The sequence below is a fragment of the Rhinolophus sinicus genome, chromosome 2 (assembly GCF_057876585.1).
Source record: "Rhinolophus sinicus isolate RSI-liver-muscle chromosome 2, RSI-T2T, whole genome shotgun sequence".
Lineage (NCBI taxonomy): Eukaryota > Metazoa > Chordata > Mammalia > Chiroptera > Rhinolophidae > Rhinolophus > Rhinolophus sinicus.
In genome coordinates, this window is record NC_142502.1 from 28,950,092 (window position 1) to 28,972,803 (window position 22,712).

Consider the following 22,712-nt stretch of genomic DNA (forward strand, 5'->3'; position numbering starts at 1 on the left):
AGAAGCCAAGCGACTGTTCAAAGGTCACATGGCAAATAATTCTTGTGATTCCAAGTTTAGGGCTCTTTATATGACCCCTTTCTCTCAAGACCTTTGTCCGAATCACCCCAGAAAAATAAATGTTCTCTTTTTCTTTGAAAGTTCCGAAGAGGTGAGAAATGTAAGACACTTTTATATGTCAACATACTCTATCTATACTTCCTTTGAACTGATCAGTAAGATATTTCAATAGTGTACAAATATAGAGTTGTTTTGTACTTATTTCCCTGGTTAATTCAAAAATAGAAAAGACGGACACAGTATTCATAATGCCCCTGAACCACACCCTTCCACATGAATATACGTTATTTTTTTATTCACCTGTTTCCTACTCTCCAGAAGACTAATCTAAATGATGCTGGGTGGCACTTAGGAAACCAGTGTGATTGGCAAAGTTTTAAGTGTTATGGAACAAATTCTGCACAGAGGACATTTAACCTGATTCAACACCACTGGAAAAGCCCTAGTATAAGATTCTTTGTTTTGATTTTTGGTCAAGTACATTGTTGATTATGGAGAAAGCACTGTGGTGGAAACTTTGAATTGAAGAGTTCTATTGATGATGAGATATAAAGTGACATCTACTTGGTATTTTGAAAGATGGATGGTTGAATTGGAAAAAACATCTCAATGTTTTCAGATCACAGCAAAGGCAGAAGACTGGCACAACCAAGAGCAATAACGAGAAATTAAAGGACAAGTCAGGGCAGAGTAAGGAAGAGGCAATTAAAGTATAAGAAAACAAATGAGAGAATAGGTAGGCTCCTGAGAGATGGAAACTGCACACATGAAGGGAGTAAGACATTGTGTATCCAGTGTTCTGTACACGTGACAAGAGCAATGGTGCTAGATTTCCAGTCAAGATGGCAGAGTAGATAAATGCTAGGCTCACCTCCTCTCATGACCACATCAAAATTACAATTAATCTATAGAACACATTGCTGAGAAATCACCTGAAGTCTAACTGAACAGAATTCCTATAACTAAGGACAGACAGAAGCCACATGAGGCTGGTAGGAGGGACGGAGACCTGAAACACCCTGGCCCCACACCCGCGTATGGTGGTTAAAAATCAGAAGGGATATCTCAGCTGCAGAGCTCCCCGCAAGAGAAGCAAGGCATCCCAGTTCCACAACAGGCTCCCCAGTCCAAGGTTCAAATGCCAGGAAGAGAAGTCCCCATAACTCCTGGCTGTGAAAATCAGGAGAAATTTTTGTTGAATGAGCGAGAGGGTGGCTGCAGTCCCAGGCACTCCTGTTAAAGAGCTCACACATAGACTTACCCACTGATTGTCTCACTTGCTCTGAGCTCCAGTGCTGGGGCAGCAGCTTGCAAGGTGCCAGGGACGTAAGGGGAGGAATTAAGTAGTCTGGATTCAGGGTAAGGGCTGGAGGGGCAGCTTTCTTCCAGATGGAAGTGCTGACAGAATCTACTGTTCCTTTGTTGAGCCCTCTCCCCTCCGGGCATGTAGACACAGGTGGCCACCATGTCTGAGTCTCCATCAACCTGGCAAACACCATTCACCCTGCCCTGGTGATTCCCTAAGACCCCACCCCACCGAACTTGCAGGCCCAACCAAGCCACTTCCAACAACTTTTCCACACAAATGGCCTATCTTGGCTCATGCTGAAGATTTTCCTAAAACCTCTCAAAGGTTCACAAACCCCAAGTAAGCAGCATCTGGCCCCAGGGTGCCCTGTACCTCTTGCTGATCAGACCCAAGTTTGGCATTTGTGGCAGCTGGCTTCAATTCATAGCTTGGCCTCTTGAGGTATTTCCAAGCCCAGGGCAGATTGTGGCAATCTGCAGATTGCTTGGTGGCTCATGAAAGGGAGGCCCCAGGCTGGGCACAGGCTGCAGCTGAACTTGGCCTGTGGCAGGTCCCCTCCCAGGAGGCCCTGGGGCTGGCACACCAAGTAGGCCGAGCCAGAGCATCACTGGAGGCCACATCCCAGGACAACATATTCAAAGGGTAGACAGGACAGGCACCAGAGCCCTGCTAAAGTTAATCCTGTTCCATATGGTCAGTTCCTGCACTACAGTTCCTCTACTGTCATCACAGCCAGTCCTCACCAATCAGCCTGAGAGCCAATCCCTACCATTGATGTCCAAACAGCAATCAAGGCTAAACTAAAATAGAAGGGCACACAGAACCCACACAAGGAACACACCTGGAACACCCAGCTCAGGTGACGAGGGAGAATGCCACTGGGGCCCACGGGACATCTACTACATAAAGCCACTCTACTAAGACCAGGAGACATAGCAGCCCTATCTAATACATAGAAACAAACACAAGGGGGCAGACAAAATGGCAAGACAAAGAAACACATCCCAAATGAAAGAACAGAACAAAGCTCCAGAAAAACAACTAAACAAAATGGAGACAAGCAATCTACCAGATGCAGAGTTCAAAACACTGGTTATAAGGATGCTTAATGAACTTAGGGGAAGAGTGGATGGACTCATTGAGAACTTTAACAAAGCAACAGAAAACATAAAAATGAAGATAGAAAACATAATAAAGAACAGTCAGAAATAAAAAATACAATAAGGGAAATGAAGAATACATTACAGAGAATTAACAGTAGATTAGATGAAGCAGAGGATCAAATCAGTGATTTAGAAGATAACATAGCAGAAAACACCCTATCAGAACAGCCACAAGAAAATAAAAAAATGAGGACAGCTTAAAGGGTCTCTGGGACAATATCAAGCGTACCAATATTTGCATCATAGTAGTACTAGTAGGAGAAAAGAGAAAACAAGGAATTGAAAACCTAGTTGAGATGAATGGACAGAGGAGACCCAAGATGGCGGAGTAGATAAATGCTGTGTTTGCCTCATCCCGAGAACACAACAAAATTACAAATAAATTACAGAACAATCAACCTGGAGAACCACCTGAAGTCTAGCTGAACAGAACTTTTATAACTAAGGATATAAAGAAGCCATGTCGAGACTGGTAGGAGGAGTGGAGATGCGAAATTGGCTGGTCCCACACCCATGTGCGGTGGTTGAAAATCGGGACAGATATCTCAGCCACAAAGGTTCCCCTCAGAGAGCAAGGGACCAGATTCCCTAGCCTCGAGTACTGGTGGCAGAAAGAGGAGACACCACAACTTCTGGCTGTGAAAAGCAGTGGGGATTCCAACCATATGGGTGAGACAGAAAGCTGCAGGAAACCCAGACATCCTCTTAAAAAGCCTGCACAAGCACTCACCCTGAGCACTGATGGAGGGATGGTGACTTGTATTAGAGACATATGGGGAGAGATTGAGTGGTGTAATTTTGGAGCAAGGACTGGAGGGACAGTCCCCATTTTCCCTGTATGAGAAATCTTCTTGTGCAGCCAGCAGGCGGGTGCCATCTTTCCTGTTTTTGAGCCCACACTCACGGACCAAATCTGAATCTGATTGGCCTGGTAAGTTCCACTGCTTCACTGAAACTCTGCATCACCCAACTTGCATACCCACAGGAGGCTTTATTGGCAGCTGAACCTTACAGGAGCTAGCAGATGGCAACAGGCCTTGGAATGTTCTGGCTTTTTGTGGAGCTACCCCAGATCCGGTACCGGTAGCAGCTAACCTGGGTTTGCAGCGTGGCCTCTCCCATGTACCTCTAGGTACAGCACAGGCAGTGACCAACTATGGATCACTTTGTAGCTCCTACCAGGTACTTCCCAGCCAGTCACAGGCAGTAGCTGCCTGGGCCTGCACTGGAGCCCTTCCCAAGAGACCCAGAACCAACATTCTTGGAGGTTGGCTTCAGATCACAGCAGAACATTGTCCAATCAGCCCCACAAGTGGCACACAAAGGGTGGTGTCAACAGGAACCAGAGCCCACTGGGGTGAATCTTGCTCCATGTGGTAAGACCCCCACACAGCAGCCATATAAGCTGTGGACGTGGCCAAACCCCACAGCCAGTCAGCCCGAGGGTCAATACCACCACTGACATGCCAACAGCAATCAAGGCTCAACTATAACAGGAGGGCACACACAACCCATACAAGGGACACTCCTGGAACACCTGGCTCAGGAGACCAGGGAGACTGTGCCACTGGGCCCCACAGGACCGCTATTACATTAGGCTACCTGGAAAGACTAGGAGACGTCGCCGCCTTACTTAATATATAGAAACAAACACAGTGAGGCAGCCAAAATGAGGAAACAAACAAACAAACAAAATACATCCCAAATTAAAAATCAAGAGAAAACTCCAGAAAAAGAACTAAACAAAATGGAGGCAAGCAACCTACCAGGTATAGAATTCAAACAATGGTTATGAGGGTGCTCAAGGAAGTTAGTGGGGACTTCAACAAAGAGAAAGCAAGCATAAAAAAGGATATAGAAACCATAAAAAAAATAATAAAAAGTAAAGAATATAGTAACTGAAATGAAGCCCAGTGGGCTCTAGAAGGAATCTCCAATAGATTAGATGAAGTAGAGGATCAAATCAGCAATTTGAAAGACAAGGTAGCAGAAAACACACAATTGGAACAGCAAAAAGAAAAAAAAAAAATCCAAAAAAAATGAGGACAGTTTAAGAGATCCTTGGGATGATATCAAGAGTAACAACACTCGCATCATAGGGGTACCAGAAGGAGAAGGAGAGCAAGGGATTGAGAACCTATTTGAAGAAATAATGACTGAAAAATCTCCTAATCTGGTGAAAGAAATAGACGTACAAGTCCGGGGAGTGCAGAGAGTCCCAAACAAGATGAATCCAAGCAGGCCCTCACCTAGACATATTATAATTAAAATGGCAAAGGTTAAAGACAAAGAGAGAATCCTAAAAGCAGCAAGAGAAAAGCACGTAGTTACCTACAAGGGAGCTCCCATAAGACTGTCAGCTGATTTCTCAACAGAAACTTTGCAGGCCAGAGGTATTGGCACAAAATATTCAATGCGATGAAAAGCAAGGACCTACAACCAAGGGTACTTTATCCAGCAAGACTATCATTTAAAATCAAAGGACAGATAAAGAGTTTCCCAGAAAAGAAAAAGCTAAAGGTGTTCATCATCACCCAACCAGTATTACAAGCAATGTTAGAGGGACTGCCTTAAGACAAAAAAAAAAAAAAGAGAGAGAAAGAAAATAAAAAATATGAATAAAATGGCAATAACTACGTACCTACCAAGAATTGCTTTTAATGTAAGTGGATTAAATGCTGCAATCAAAAACATACAGTGGGTGAATGGATAAGAAAATAAAATTCTTACATACACTGCCTACAAGAAACTAACTTCAGACTTCAAGACACACACAGATGGAAAGTAAAGGGATGGAAAAAGTTATTTCATGAAAACGGAAAATAAATAAATAAATAAATAAATAAATAAATAAATAAATAAATAAAGCTGGGGTAGCAATACTTACGTGTATACCAGATAACAGACTTTAAAACAAAGGCTGTAACAAAGGACAGAGAAGAACCCAGTAATCTCAATTCCTGGGGACATGTGCTATATAACAAGAGACAGAGAAGGACCCAGTAATCCTACTTCCAGGGACTTGTGCATCCATATGTTCATTGCAGCACTGTTTACAATGGCCAAGATGTAGAGGCAGCCTGGGTGTCCACTGACAGAAGAATGGATAAAGAGGAGGTGGTGGTACATATATACATAATGGAATATTGCTCGGCCAGGGAAGGAATGGGTTCTTTCCATCTGTGGTGGCATGGATGGACCTGGAGGGTATTGTTCTGAGTGGAATATGTCAGACAGTGAAAGACAAATGCAATGTGATTTTGCTTGCAAGTGGAATCTAAAGAACAAAATAAACAAACAAAACAGAAACAGACTCAAAGATATAGAGACACTTTGATAGTTGCCGGATGAGAGGGAGGTTGGAGTCGTGGGTGAAAAATGGGTAGGGATTAAGAAATACAAAGTGGTTGTTACAAAGTAGTCATGGGGATGTAGGGTATAGCATAAAAATTATAGTCAATAATATTTTAATACCTACATATGGTGTCAGATGGGTTTATTGTGGTAATAGATGGGAGGGTTTAGGGGCAGGGTGAAAACGATGAAAGTATTAAGAAGCACAAATTGCTAGTTACAAAATAATCATGGGGATGTAAAGTAAAGCATAAGTAGGAAATATAGTCAATATTACGGTAATAGCTATGTATAGTGCCAGGTGGGTACTAGACTAGTCAGGGGGGTCATTTATTAAATTACATAAATGTCTAAGCATACGCTGTACACATGAAATTAATAATATCGAATATCAACTGTAACTGAAAAATTAAAAAGAGGGAAAGGGATAAAGAAGAGGTGGTCCATATGTACAATAGAATATTACTCAGTCTTAAGAAACAATGAAATCTTGCATCTGCAACATGGATGGACCTAGAGGATATTGTGCTGAGTGAAGTAAGTCAGAGAAGGACAAATACCATATTATTTCACTTATATGTAGAATCTAAAGAGAAAAATAAATGAACAAAACAGAAGCAAACTCATAGATACAGAAAACATTTTGATGATTGCCAGATGGAAGGGGGTTGGGTGTTGAGTGAAAAAGGAAGAGGGATTAAGAAGTACAAATTGGTAGTTACAAAACAGTCATGAGGATGTAAAGAACAGCATAGGGAATGTAGTCAATAATATGGTGCCAGACACGTACTACATTTATCAGGGTGATCACTTCGTGTGGCTACTATCATTAATTCCCCCCTCAGGTCTAAGGAAGGAAAAGGGCGAAACGCAATCAGCAGCATGTGTGAAGTCACTGGCAGAACAAGGGTTGATTAGAATTCCCAGCTAAAGAAATTACCATTGCTGTGACTTCTCCACTGCATAACCCTATGGAGTGCTGCTCCTCAAACTTTAATGTGCAAACTAATGCCTGGGGATCTATAGAAAAGAAGATTCTGGTTTGGTTAGGTCTGGGATGAGGCCCAGGAGTCTGCATTTCTTATAAGTTCCAAGTAGTTGATACTGACATGCTGGTCTGCAGACCACAATTTGGATAGCAAGGATGTAAAGTGTCTTCTGAGTAAGGAAAAATAAAAAATTCAGTTACATTGAAGATTAGCAATAACAAGAAAAACAACCACTTAGAGCGCACTATGAGCTAATTTGTACATGTTAGCTCATGTATTCTAACAACACCTGATATGGTTTTATAATCTCTCTTTTATGGTTGTGGAAGCTGATATTCAGGAAATTTAAAGTTATTTGCCTACATTCAAACAGATAATAACAGTACGGATTTAAACCCAATTCTGATTTCAAAACGATCTGTCAATAAACTACAATGATGAGAATAAGAGAATTGTTAGTTTTGTGATTTTGCAAAGTCCCCCAAATTTCTCTGAGCCATGATTTTTTTTCATTTCTAGCACAGGGACAATGGCAGAGCTGTGGTTTGAACCAAAGGAACGAGATGTAGAATTATTTTGGAACCTATAAAGGACCTTAAATAAAAATACAACTTTTGTAACTAGCTGATTCTTTTTATGTCTTAATCTCCGTTGCCCCCTTCCTATTTCTTAAATAGTATTGAATGTACAACTTTTCTTAAAGCAGGTATTCTCCAGACTTTTGGTCTCAAAATTCCTTTATACTCTGAAAAACTACTGAGGACCGTAAGAAGCCTTTTTCAGATCATTGTGGACATTCTTCTTCAAAAGGACACCAGCATTCTACAAGTATAATTTCCTAAAGGCAAAATGCAATATGAAACTGGACACAATATTAATGAACTTTTCATACTGTTACATTAAAATCCATTAGTTTATCTTGCACTTTCAATGGTACTTGTATCCATGTATAATTTTGTAAGTCATCCATTGGTCCTCTGGAAAATGTTGGTTCACTGAGTTATGTAGTTTTTCCAAATGTTGACATGTATTATTATGCCATTTAAAAAATTATGTCCCTATCTCCATCAATTTCATCAGAAAAGTCTTTAAGGACTGGGAAGCTGTCAAGACTACAATGGCAAATAAAAGTTTTCCAAAATTCTAATATTTACTTGAAACCTCGGGTTTTATCATAGGCGACAGTCACCTAAATTTGTTCTCCTTGAAGTGACATGTTAAGATCATTCATTTTTTAAAAACTACATGCCAAATACCCAAGTCTGTAACCACCGTTGGTCAGTTTTTCTTTCAACTAAAAATGGTGTTCCATGAAAAAAAAGCAGTCAGTTAAGCTTCCAAATCAATTGCACAATTGCTTTTCATCCAGAAAACATTGGTACCTCAGCATGCAGTAGATATACTATATAATACTTCCAATTTTGTCACACAGAATAGTAAAGACAGGCAATTTAGAGTTGAAATTGAATAAAATCTGCTTCATCAAGGTTATTTTTACTGCTTCATCTAGTACATTCTTTTAAGCAAAACTTATTTTATTTTTAATTGTTAAGTGCATGACTATTTGTACAATTGGGGCCACTGCCTTGATTTCTGCAAAGGTGCCAGCAGTTTTACCCCTCAGTGCTTTAATGCCATCAGTGTAAATGTCAAAATGGTGAAAAAAGGTAAATAATGTCTCACTATTGTTATTAAAATCCTTTAGACTTCATGGATCCCCCTGAAAGACTTTAGGAACTCCCCCAGACATCCAGACTAGGCTTTGAGAACTGCCACCTAAAACATTCTGACTGAAATTCTGTTCTACATGTGTTTTCTTATATTGATAAACATATATATTCAAAATTATTCAAAGATAGTTTGGAGAATCTGAGGCTCTATTTGGAAAAATCTCATGACAGTTTTATTTATTTTGCTGTACAATAGCATCATAAAAAAACTACTTGAATTTCTTTTCAGTTCTCTCTCTCCACCAGAGACCATAAGCTCCAGATGCATGGTAATATCAAAAAATTTTTGAAGGGAAAGAAACCCATTTAGAACAAGCTACTTTCTCAGGATTATTTTCCTGAAAACGAAGACAAAATGATCTTAATTTAAGGGTCCAAAATCACACCTATGATAAAATGTTTGCCACCTAAATTTGTGTAAAGTCCTAAGATATGATGCGAAAATGATCACTCTACAAATGAGACATGCTTGTGAAAATTCACTCCCTCCAAAATGACTTTCTATCATGACTCTCTATTTTCCTATTCTAGTACATTTTACATGTATTAAGAAGGAAACTCAGGCCGGCCCGGTGGCTCAGGCGGTTAGAGCTCCATGTTCCTAACTCCGAAGGCTGCCAGTTCGATACCCACATGGGCCAGTGGGCTCTCAACCACAGGTTGCTGGTTCAACTCCTCGAGTCCCACAAGGGATGCTGGGCAGCGCCCCCTGCAACTGAGATTGAACACAGCACCTTGAGCTGAGCTGCTTCCCGAATGGCTCAGTTGGTTGGAGCGCGTCCTCTCAATCACAAAGTTGGCGGTTCGACTCCCGCAAGGGATGGTGGGCTGTGCCCGCTGCAACTAGCAACGGCAACTGCACCTGGAGCTGAGCTGCACCCTCCACAACTAAGACTGAAAGGACAACAACTTGAAGCTGAACGGCACTCTCCACAATTAAGATTGAAAGGACAACAACTTGACTTGGAAAAAAGTCCTGAAAGTACACACTGTTCCCCAATAAAGTCCTGTTCCCCTTCCTCAATAAAATCTTTAAAAAAAAAAAAAAAAAAAAAAAAAGAAGGAAACTGAAAATAAGAAGAAAGCCAATGTCCCAAAAGTTTGTATACACTGGAAGCTCACAATAACACAAGAGAATTGACTTTACACAATGGCAAATGGCAAATGGATGGGAATGGCAAATGGAAGGCATTAGTCCAGAGTAAAACTCTGAGTTAAAAGCCCCTTCACTTATGATAGTCTACAATTTCCTAATGGTGTGACTTTTGCCTATAAATTTAACCCAGTTTCTAAAAGTGGAGTAAATGAACCACCTACACCTAAATAACTTGAGTGCAAATTCATTGGGTCCATTCCTGTCTTGGTGTGCTTAAGGCTACTATAACAACATACCATATACTTGATGGCTTAAATAGAAATTTATTTTCTCACAGTTATGGAGATTGGGAAATCCAAGATCAAGTTGCTGACCAGTTCAACTGCTGGTGAGAACTCTCTTTCCTGGCTTTCAGATGGCCACCTTTTTGCTCACATGGTTTTTCCTTGGTGAATGCATCAAGAAAAAGGACAAGATCTCTCTCTCTCTCTCTCTCTCTCTCTCTCTCTCTCTCTCTGTCTCTCTCTCTCTCTTTTCTTTTCAGGCCACTCACTCCACCATGAGAACCCCATTCTCCTGACCTAATATAAACTTAATTATACTACCCAAAGGCCCTACTTCCAAACAGCATCACATTCTTAGGGTAGGGCTTCAACATATGAATCGGGGTGGGGAGTGGGGACACAAACATTCAGTCCATAACAATTCCAAATATTCACATCACAATCTCTGGGATTGGAGCCCAAGAGTCTGTTTTTAATAGTTTCCAAATGGTTCCTATGCACACTAATGCTTAAGAATACAGATTGTACCCCTGGGAACCAGATGTTTCCTTACCTGTAAAGTAGGAGTGTCACCATACTACCCAATTTAAAGCTGTTGAGGATCAATTAACAATCTATGGGAAAATGCTTTCTAAAACTTTGAAGTGCTATGTGAATGATTATAATCATCTAAACTTTTAATACCTACATCTCCACCAAATTGTATTCTAAAAACTAAAAGGGAATGAGCAGAAAATAATGAAAAATATTATAGATGCTGTCTTAATTCTTAGAAGTGAATCTCAGATAACTACAATACTCTAGAAATAGAGTGTTCTAATTAATATTTAGCTGAACATTCTGGTTATTTATTTATTTATTTTTGGAAAGCCCTCTTAAATGTATTATTACGCTTTCTTTCCCTGGTAAATACATAACTCAGCTCTTATTTGATGCCAAAGGATTTTCATCTTGGGTCATCATTCTGATTATCAGTTCTTGCTGCACAGAACTTAAGTTCAGAAGAGTAATCTCTATTCTACTAAAAGTACTTTTGTTTATTTTTGTTATTTGGAGGACATTTCATGGTTGATAGAGGCATGTTTGTTTGAATCAAAGGCAGATCTCTAATTACAAGTATTCCAAAAGCTTATTTGTTCCTAAGTTGTTTGAAACTTGAAATGCCCTTCCCCCCGCAAAAAAAAAAAAAAAAATAATAATAATTTATGCATCTCTGGCTTGTCCAAGCCCATAATATAGATAAGATACATTTGCTATGTCTTAAAAGTCACACAAATATTTTGCAATGGAATTCATCAAAAACAAAACTGACTATAAAGCTGTTTTCATTGACTTTTGCATTGGTATCTGAGGAAAAAAGTATTAGCTAGAGGAAAATGAGAATAAAAATTTCTGCAAATGTTCTAAAAGGATTAATGGACCCCAGTTCTTTATTATATCTAAGAATGTATAAGGTCTCCCAACATGGCCATTAGGGATTCTTTTCAGAGTCATAATTAGGACATGATGGGGCAAGAGGAGATGACAAAACTGAGTGTCCAGAGTTAACTGAAAAAGTGTGATAGGAGGAAAAAAAGAAATATGTTGAAAAGATGGCTGAGTGTCCATGAGAAAGAAAATGTATTGAGTAGAAACAGCTCAGATATTAATCCTGAGAGAGAAAAAATATCAGAATATGACTCGGAGCAGAAGAAAGGAAGCAAAAGAAAGTGACGCTGGAGAAAATAGTTCCCTACAAGATCCACAAAGACTGAACTTGGGGTGTGACAGCAAAGTCATGAAAACAAAAGTGGCCTTGGTTGGCCGGCCGGTGTCTCAGGCGGTTAGAGCTCCATGCTCCTAACTTCGAAGGCTACCGGTTCGATTCCCACATGGGCCAGTGGGCTCTCAACCACAAGGTTGCCAGTTCAACTCCTCGAGTCCCGCAAGGGATGGTGGGCAGCGCCCCTGCAACTAAGATTGAACAAGACACCTTGAGCTGAGCTGCCACTGAGCTCCCAGATGGCTCAGTTGGTTGGAGTGGGTCCTCTCAACCACATGGTTGCCGGTTCAACACCCGCAATGAATGGTGGGCTGTGCCCCCTGCAACTAGCAATGGCAACTGGACATGGAGCTGAGCTGTGCCCTCCACAACTAAGACTGAAAGGACAACAACTTGAAGCTGAACAGCACCCTCCACAACTAAGATTGAAAGGACAACTTGACTTGGGAAAGAAAAAAAAAAAAAAGGCCTGGAAGTACACACTGTTCCCCAATAAAGTCCTGTTCCCCTTAAAAAAAAAAAAAAAAAAAAAAAAAAAGAGGCCTTGGTATAAGTGAGGAGACTCTCATTTGAACCTTCGGGGTGGCCTTACTTGTACATGCCAGATGGCCACACTGGGGTTGTTTGTACCTGAGCGAATGCCCAGTGGATAGATCCTAATTCTGAATTCAAGTTATCATGGAGGCCCTGTTTGGCCTCTTAGGTAGGTTGGCCTCAGCTGGGAATTTCTGTTTCCAGTTCATTTACTGCCTCTTCCATCTCCCTTTTATAGCAATAGTTATATTATACTATTATATTTTTACATATTACAGAAATAATTATCAGTACACACTAATAAAATGTTTGATACCAGTTTGATATTGTCCCTGGATTTATACCCAAGTGTCATCTCTCTTAGTGAATCTATATTTGGATTCCCAACCTTCATATACCCATATACCCAGCCATATGGGTATATGGGTATGTGGTTGTGTATTTTGTCTTCCCGTCTTGCCCTTTGCCAAGTCAGTGTGTCACCAGGTCTAGGTAAAAACACAGTGCGTTCATTCATTGAACGAAAACCTGACACTAAGCGTAAGGCCCTGTGTTAGGCCCAGTAGTAAATACAACAGTCTTGTTGGGTTCCTAGAAATTTCTGGCGCATTTCACTAGAACATGTGGAACAAATACCATAAAGGGGCAAACAGGAGACTTCTTTGGCCTCCAAGATGTTCTGGTCATTTTGAAATAAATGCTAAAGTATGGCTGGACAGATGTTACATTTTACAAATCAAAGAGCAATGTCAATTCTAGGACAGATTAAGAGCAGAGAACTATCTTGAATATTCTCCATGCTGTATTCTAGAGATAAGATAATATGCTACAAGAGGAAGGAAAGAGAATCTACGTAACAGAACAAATAACCTTCACAACCAAATTTATGATAAACAAGGCCAACTTCTGCCACTTACAAAGAACTCTTTCAGTGAAAGGTGAAAGTAGTCTTTACTTACCACCACCCACACACAAGGCCCTTTACACACACATACACAGGTCTATGTATTCATGAGTACAGCAGAATTTCACAAACACAAAATAATGCCATAGAACAGCTCACTGGAGAATGGAGAAATCTACTGCCATGTGGGTGAAAGTTACCTGCCCCCTTAAAATTATGCCAGGGAGCAAAAAAGACATCTCAAATAAATCTTCAAGTCTAACCTCAGTGGATGTGAATATTTCGGTTCAAAATTTAATTTGGAACCAAGGAAAGGATCCAGTATTTAACATATCTCCTGAAGTATATAGAGAATACAACGTGTATTTGCCCTCTTGAAGTTTCCTGCAGTCTGGCTCTGTGCCTAAGAATGAGCATTTCCAGGGCCTAGAGCCAAAGCTCCCAGAGCAGGGCCTGCTGGTCTCCTGGGATCAAAAACCACACTGGAGAGAAGCAAGGGTAGGGCAGGATCTTCCCCTCTGCATCCATTCTCACATGCCAAATCATTTAGTTTACCTGAAGGATTTTCAGAAAAATGCAACAGTCAAGTTTCCACAGATTATCTCTCTACAAGGCTACTCTTGTGTTTATCCTGCTAGATGAAAATGTTGTGCCTGAGGACCTCCTTAGTGGCTGGCCTCTTGTAACCTCAACCCCAGATGCAATTAGTCAATCCGTTCCTTCAGCTTTATGAAAAGCGTGCTCATGTTTAACCTGAAAAAGGAATCCCATAATTGCAGCTCCTTTCTAGAAGACATGTCCCAGGGCTCTTTGATGGCAATTGTCAAGTTCCTTTTGGAGACTTTCCCATTGGAAGTGCATGGGTAAAAGAAGAGTGGGTAAATTAAGAGTTTCAAAAACACAGCAATGAGTTTTGGTGGATTTTAACGCCCTACAGCAGTTCATCAAAAGACAAGAGGTTAAGAGTTCTTTCCAATTAAATTTGTGTCACAACAAAAGACTCCACCTAATGAGATAAAAAATATTTAGGATTGTGCTATTTGTGGAAATTAAATCCTAGGACACTTCCATGTCAAACACCCGGCGTTGCATCATTGGAGCATAACAGAATACTGCTTGACCAGCTGATCGCATGGGTCAAAGACCAGAATGCATGTTCCAAAGGCAGACCTCTACTGATACCAATTGTAAATCTCTAAGTAAATGAGTAGGAAAGATTTAAAACCTAAATTTAGCAACATTTCTAGAGTATGAACATTTAGATATGATTTTACATTGGAGTTACATACAGATTCAATGTATAGTTACTGAATGCTCATAGTGTGCTAAACACCTGAAAGTACTGATACTAAAAATTGAAATGATTGTGATAAAAAAGCTAAGGGCTCCTATTAACAAAAACTAAAAAGGTAACTCAATAGACTTAAAACTAAGTTCTCATCAATATCATGTGTTCTAGACATAAACAGTGATATATGATGCAAAATATATTTTGAGATAAAATCATACTTTGGGACACTTTACTCATTGACTCTCAGGCTTGTTTTTAAGTACTACGTATGACACCATCTCTTTAGGAATGTTGATTCCTCAAAGTACTGTAATAGTTCCATGATACCCAAACTACAGTGAAAATGGAAATGCTTACAAAAGGAAAAAAGATTTCAAAAGTCAGAAAAGATATTGTCTACACATCATTGTTCAAATCATAACATGTAAGTGACGATATATTTTAGGGCACTCTATATGTGGAAATCTGTTCTTTCCATATGTTACAATAAAAGTGATTTGTTCTCCTTGTAGTCTTTTAATTTACTTCCCCAAATGCATTGTTCCATGTGATTCTCACAATAATCTTACGCGATGTGCAGTGGAGTTGATGTTGTCCTCATTTTAACAAAGAACAAATCGCGGTTTGGGGAGTGGTTATGGAAGGCCTCAGCCATTAATAACAACGAAGCCAAGAACCCAACGTTCTCAGTCCAGCACTTCTCACCACAGATCTAGACTGAAAAACAACCCCCACATTTCACAAAGTTGACTGTGGATCCTGCAACTGTCATAAAAGAATAGCTAAGGAATAATAAGGACTTTTGTTAGCAACAAAACCGAGTAGCCAATAGTTTAAAGAGTGGACAAAGAATCATAATCGTTTCTTTACACTCACATAATATGAATATTGATGGAATTTCTAAACAGCTGCAAGGAAATTCCTAAACAGAACCAAAGGAAAATGTATTTTCCCAAGTTCCTGAAATACACTGAGCTCTCTTCAATCTTTTCAAGTGGAATCAGTTAACACCAGGTGAGTCATCAATATCGCACCCAGAGCCACCCAAACGCCAACCACAGGGGATAAAACATTGTTGGTAGTTCCTAAGATCAACAACTTTCGGGCTGGTAATTTTTCCCCTTTGAAAACCTTGCACTCCCTGGGGGTTAGAGACGGTGTTTATATAGACCAATTTTTAACAGCCTGCTTTCAGGAACAGGCCCTTTTTTATGCATCAGTTAATACAAATGAGAGTGAACTATTCCCCTGGGGTGAAGAGAAGGCACAGGAGTGATGAGCACGCTGTGCAGCCAGCAGAGATGAGCGCGAGGGCGAACAGGAGCGGCACACAAGCTGCCTCTCTCCTGGTCGCGGGTGCTGATCGCGCTCGGAGCGCAGGAGCTGGTGCCGCCCTCCCCGCCCCGGGCGCCGCGCGGGGCCGCGGACCTACCAGCGAGAGCACTTTATAAGTGTTGGGGTCTTTGGCCGGGCGGGCGCGCGCCGTCTTTTCCAGCGGCTCCTCCCCCAGGTCCATGGGGGCCAGCAAGGACGCTGCCGTCTGCGAGTCCCCGGGTGCCTCGGCGGCGTGGCCGCGGCCTGGGTCGCGGCCGTTCCCCGCCGGGCCCTCCCGGCGGTCGTGCCCGCCCTCGCCGCGGCTCCCGCCCCCCGCGCATCCGTCGCGCTCCATCGTGTCCGGGGCGCTCCCGCCCCGCCGCCCCGCCGCACCTTTAATAGGCTCCGCACCGGCCCCGCCCCGCCGCCGCGCCCGCCCCTCGTCGCCAGACCCTTGGCTAGTCGCCCGCCGCCCAGAGCTAGAAGTGAGGGGGAAAGCAACTCAACGCCCTGGATTATTTGGCTTCCTGTCTGATTTCGGGCACTTTGTGTGTCGGTTATTTTGGGTCCTTTAACGTGGGCGTACCTTTAACTTCCCCCAAAGCCTTCCCCTCCCCGCGCCCCGGGGCACCTTCCGAACACTTGCAGGAATCGCCCTGCGTGGCCTCGTGGCGCGGGCTGGACTGGAATTGCAGAGTGTGGTCTGCAGAGGGCATGAGATCATGGGCTCCCAAAATAGTGCAGGAATAGCAGAAGTAGGATGCAGCGGCCCAGTCTCGTGCAGTTTCCCCAAGGTAGGAGAGTGGAGTCGGGACAGACCTGTGTGTTTGTGGGTGCACATGTAAATAGGGGGACTACGATCTTCTTTTTCTCCCACGTATAGAAACAATCAAGAATTCCCTCCAAGCCTGCCGGCCCACTATCTGCACTACTCCGAGAGAGGAACATCCTACCTTAAAATATCTGGTTTTGCAAAAACACACAGAGAAGGGATACTTAGTCTTCCACGGGTTTTTGTGTTTTCTGGGGTTTTGTCCTTGCTCTTGTTTTAATATACTTATTAGTTCCTTTAAATTTTCTATATTGAAGGCTTCAAAGTGTCCCGTTGCCCTGTCCTGAGGTTGATGCTGAGAATTGGTTAGCAATATCAAAAATTATCTCAATCTGAAATACTTCAATATTTTATTTTTGAACTAGGACACGAACAGTAGGCTATAATCCTTGGTGGGTGTTGATTCACCTTTGATTCTTCAACTTTTACATTTCCTTGCTCATCAGAAAAACCACAAGTGTGTAGTAAAGGGAGTCTTGCCAGTCAAGGTGAAACTAGTGACTTTCAAGAGCTTTGCAATACCTGGGACTGCCTTCACTGCCAAAGGAAAGTTATACAATTCCAAAACAATTCATTTTTTCATTACACAAATATAGTCAATTTTTTTAAAAAAAACGAGACCAGGTGTTTAACAGATATAAAGTGTATGTTGTCCCCTTTAAAATCTTTAACTTGAGATGCTTTTCATGTATATTGACTCCATTCATTCATTCGTTCATTCATTCATTCATTCAATAATGAATCCTTCAATCTTTGGCCTCCAACTACACATACCATATCAAAGATGAATAAAAGTATGTCTTTTCCAAATGGCTTTCAGTCTAGATCCAAGGGGGTGAAGGCAATAAACAAAAAATTAAAACCCAAGTCATATATGCATAATAGAGTCACAAATAGGCTAGTCTGAAAGCTTAGTGGAAAGGATAGTTGACATCTGGAAGGAGTAAACTCCATCCATCAAAGCATTATTGAGTTGTTTTTTTTTTTTTTTCAATTACCTTTGAGTCAGCTTACAAACCACCCAAGAGAAACAGGTTTTCACCATTTCATAGTTACACATATTTTTTTTACCCCAAACTTGGCTCCAAATTTTCCCTTAACTGTTTCCAAAAATCAGATTCAAGGACAAAGATTTGCTGAAAGGAGACTGGTCAAATGAGTGTCAAAACTTTTAAAAGCAACTCCACAGAGATCTTCCAAAGTGGCTTTGAACCTGACAAAACAAGTGGAATAAGTTATTGTCTGCATCCCAAGGCAATAAATCACTTTAAAGACTTCACCCATTGGAAAAGTCAGTGTACAATCTAAGCATCAACAGGAACCAAAAATGAGTGAAGCCGTCTCCTTTAGGTGAACTGTGTGCCCTCTTGAAGGGTGCAGCATTTAATTCTGCAGTAAATTGATTGTGTGCCCATTGTGGCCAGATGGATTTCTCAAGCGAAACAGGGAATTTAGATGTTTATGTGAATTCTCCAGATTGCAAAATTTTGTCTGCAAAACTGAGAAAAACAATTTTTTGAAACACTTTACAGGCCAAACAAAATGTAACACATCTGCGGGGTGGGCCTGGCACACAAGCCACCAGGATGTGGCCTCTGCCTTATGTTCATGCCTCCCCTGTGCCAGGTGGGACTTTTATGAGTAACTAAAAATCCAATTGGAATTATAAAATCAGAGGAATAAAAGTGGATCAAGTATGCCACTCATATCATTTTTAGCTATAGACATTGCAGTGCCTGTTGTTAAGCCTTGTTGAAGTCTTATTTATATTCTAAATGGTCTGAGGGACAGTACACTCCAAAGTACAATGAAATCATGAGATATAAAACTGCAACACAACTTCTCTGGTGAGTGCAAAGGTGAACAATGAATGTTTCCCCCTTAATCCTAAACCACTCTGCTTTAATGATTGAGGACTAGTGCCACAGTGTCAAAATAATAGCTTAAGGTTTCACAAGATTTCTCAAGTTTTACTACACAGAAATACTGACACATTTCTTTCTTGGTGCTTTTTATGTAGATAAGACCAAAACACCAAACAAAACTCACTTAGCTATGTTTGAATATAACGCCTCAAAGTTGAGAAACAACTCTGTTCAGCTTTTTAAAAATGAAATGTGCTGTAATTACTTTTGCAGCTGCTCCAGAGCTTTCCCAGCTTTCTTCAATTCTCCAGTGAAACACCAGACATCTAGCCCAGTCAAAAAGGAAAAAAAAAACAAAAACCTTAAGAGTCTGTAATCTTTGAGACTTAGAAAAAAGAGGTTTTTTTCATGGTGTTAATTTATTTTTAAGATTTTTGTATGACATCTTAATTTCTCTTTCTTTTTTGTAAGCACCAAAATATGCCTTCTGAAAGAAGTTTGGGTAGCTATGTGACCTGGTACTGATTACAAGAACTCTGAGACTTAGTTTCCTCATTTATAAAATGGTGTTACAAATAATATCATAAAATTACACTGCTATCCAACACAATGTTTAACATTTCCCAACTTTCCATAATAATTTAAATGTATTCTTTTTATATTTAAATCACCGAGTCCCTACCCCAAGAGAGAGAATAAAACTATTTCATTTTTACATAAATTATGCATGATTTATACATAATTTGGGGGAAAGTTTGAACATTGCTGTTGGATATGCATCTACAGAGGGAGATCCCATGCATGGGGTCAGGAAGGAAAACTGGCCCCTCTGGGAAGTGAACCCAGAAGTGTAAGATGTACCATATTTTGCCATGTATAATGCACATTTTTTTTGCCCAAATTTGTGAGGGAAAAATAAGGATGCACATTATACAGGGGTCATAGTAATTCTGTTTCTGTGAAAGTTTGGGCCAAATACATGGGTGCGCATTATACACGGAGGTGCATTATACACGGCAAAATGTGGTAATTGAGAGTAGTAAGAACTGGAAACATGGAAAATGCATGCCCCATCTAGAGGGAGCTGCCGCCAGTTTTTCACTTTTTGATTATCTGCAGTCTCTGCCACTCCTCATTTTCTGTTAAACCTCAGTTTGAACAAAACCTAAGGGTTGCTGGTAATCTGCATTTATGCCTGCCGGTTTATTTGTTTTATAAATATTTCATGTCTTTTTATTTTGTATTTGTCCTCTGTTCCTCCTTCACTTCTTATAATTTGTCTCAAAACTATTTATTATGCCATGTAATTTCTCTGTTGAATTTTAGCTTTTTTAAAAAGTGATTTTCTTAGTAGCTGCTCTAGAGGTTAGAATATGCATCTTTAATTTATCATCTACTTCAGTTTAATATTGACTTAATTCCGGTAATAGCTTTTTTTTTTTCTGTAATGCATCTCCATTTTCTATGGAGCAAATAAAACAGAGCCTTTGTATTCTAGGACTCCAGAACTGAGAGGCAAGAAATTACCATAATTAGTTACCATCTAATTACCAAAATAATATATTTAGTATGGAAGATAGATTGAAAATATTTATACTGAATGCGAATACACCAGCCCTCTGAACACACATTTATCGATTATCTACTGTCTACCAAGGGCTGTACTAGAACCACTGGGGATAAAGAAAAACAAGAAAGCTCTAGCCCAGTGGGACAGACAGAAATACTAACATTTAATTGCAGTACAGTATGTTGAGAGCTATGAAAGGGTAGCACAAGGTGTTGGAAGCTCATTGAAAGGTACAAATCCCAAAATGGAGGGCCATGGTTCTTATCACCATCGTTGCTTGTATACCCTGTAGTCCAGTCTGAGAGCCACTGGAAGAGGCAGCCCCACATATCCTGGGATATGGCTCCGTGGTCACAACTGATTTGATCAGATGCCTCACAGAAACCCAGCTCATCCATTGCCTTTGCTGTGACTGAGGTTTTCTCTGGCTTGAGCTATGAGGTTTGCTGTCACTTGAGATTTGCATCAGACACAGCTGAGAAGTCATGTAGAAAGAGCAGCTGAGAATATATAAATGTCTACCCACTATTCTGTACACCTGGAATTAATGTAAAATAATACTGAATGTCAAAGTAAATAAAATGTAAAAACAGAAAGAGCAGCTGAGAGAGACCATGTTGGGCTTGTGCAAGGTGTGTCAGCAGAGGAATCTGGGGTAGACAGCAAGGGAAACACCTGGAGAGAAGCACAGTCGTGAGGGAACACAGAATGACCTGATTTACAGCACCCTCACCCAGGACCTGGCTCAGCTATATCTTACCTATTGCCGTTGGATTTTATCTGTTGTTGCATTCTTTAAAGAATGCCCCTTCTCTTTGCCAGGATCTAATTTTAGTAGGTTTCTTTCCTACAAAAAGACTAGAACAGCGGTCATAGGAGACTTCATGAAGAAAAACGATGCCTGAGCAAATCTTGAAGGACCAGTAAGAGTTAGTCATGCAGAGAATGAGAAGTATGGTATTCCAGCATTAAGGAGCAGCCCACACAAAGACTCACAGTCAAGGAGAAAGTGCGGCTCCTTCCAGGAACCACAATGCAAGCATTTGGGTACAACAGAAGCACACTGCAGCTGGAAAGGAAGAGACCAGGGATGGGCAGCTGGCATCTTGGCACTGAATAAATGAGGTGACTGAGTGAACTCTCGGCCCATCCATGTCTTGAAAAAGTCATTTCTGCAATTCAAAAAAATATACTAAATAAGTTTCCTGGAAAGTTTGACAAGCCAATTAAAAGATAGGATGAGTTATGATATTCTGGTTCCAAGAGAAAAATTTACAGAAGTATTGCCCTGAATAAATATTTTTTAGAAAATTATTTCAGTGGGGAACAATGCTTTCAAAATATCTTCATTGTCTGTGAGTCATAAGTAAACTCATTTTAAGAAATTAAATGTCACATGTCTTTAACTTTTCATGTGCATGTAAAAATCAAGTAATTTTGACCCCTTAATATCAGTAAATTGAGAATCAAAATTCAAATTAACTGTATTATTACAGAAAAATTAATTATCCAGAAATCCCTATATTATTGAGATTATCATACTTTTTTCAAAAGAAAATGAAAGTCTTCGACAACTTTCAAATTTTATTAAAGTGTTCAAATTAAAATAAAGAAAATCAAGGTTTTGAAAAAAAAAGTATGAATAATTAACTTTGTTTACTCCAGGTCATAGATTTCTTCATTGTGGAAATCTTGATAAGGATTGATAAAACTTATACTAAAAATTTAACTGTTTTAATAAAATTAAATAAAGATGAATATAGATTTGAATATGTATGATTATTGAATGAAAAAATATTTCACATTATTTTACATCTAAAATTTATTGAAGTATTCTTTATTAACATACATTCACGCATATACACTTATATGTAATATCTTTCTATTTCTACATATCTATTGCTCAGCTGTAGAAAACAACTCAACTATAGAACACAATGTATTTGAAAGAGCACATAACTTTTGGTTTCTGAAAGCATAGACAGGTCTTCGACAAACTAAATACTCAGCAAATTGATTTGATTTGGAATGGAAACTAACAATAATAATATTAGCCATCACTGTATTGAGTGTACTTATTCACTAAATATTTATTGAATCCCTACTTGAGTCAAGCGTTATTCTAGGCTCAAGATATAAGGGAAAGAGAACATCATTCTCCTCAAGGAGTTTAAGAGTCTAGTGAAGAGAGATCAATATTAATCAAATAAGTGCTGAGAATTATAATAAACACTATGGTGAAAACATATAGGAAGATGGAATATATAATGACTATGTGAACCATCTGTGGTAGGGGTAGGATGTGGTCAGAGAATACATGTAATTCCCTGAGGAAGTGATGCTTAAACCAAAATTTGAGAGATAAGTAGGGCTTAACTAGAGGAAGTGGAAATAAGACCACAGACCCAGATGATTTGGGAACATGGCTTTTGTTGGTTGAGTAAGAGCTGTATATAGAAAGAAATGAGATAGATTGACCATGGATCATAAAACGGAGACCATTCATACATCAGTTCCTAATCCACCAATTTTATGGGCTCTTTTTATACATTCAGCATGTATAAAATGAGAACAATTAAAGATTCCCCTAACATTGTCAGAAATATTTTTGGGATCCAGAGAGCAGCGGGCACTTGAATTGACAAGTGAAAAACA

General features: G+C 40.1%; 1 protein-coding gene across 1 annotated transcript in view; it reads right to left on the bottom strand.

Annotated features, from left to right (window-relative positions):
- The window catches only part of ENPP1 (ectonucleotide pyrophosphatase/phosphodiesterase 1), a 60,185-nt gene extending 44,018 nt beyond the window's left edge, over positions 1 to 16,167 (bottom strand). The window contains exon 1 of the mRNA XM_019729374.3: positions 15,909 to 16,167. Within this exon, the coding sequence (XP_019584933.3) occupies positions 15,909 to 16,145 (237 nt within the window). The 5' untranslated portion in view covers positions 16,146 to 16,167. The remainder of the gene's footprint in view (positions 1 to 15,908) is intronic.
- Positions 16,168 to 22,712: the final 6,545 nt, after the last annotated feature.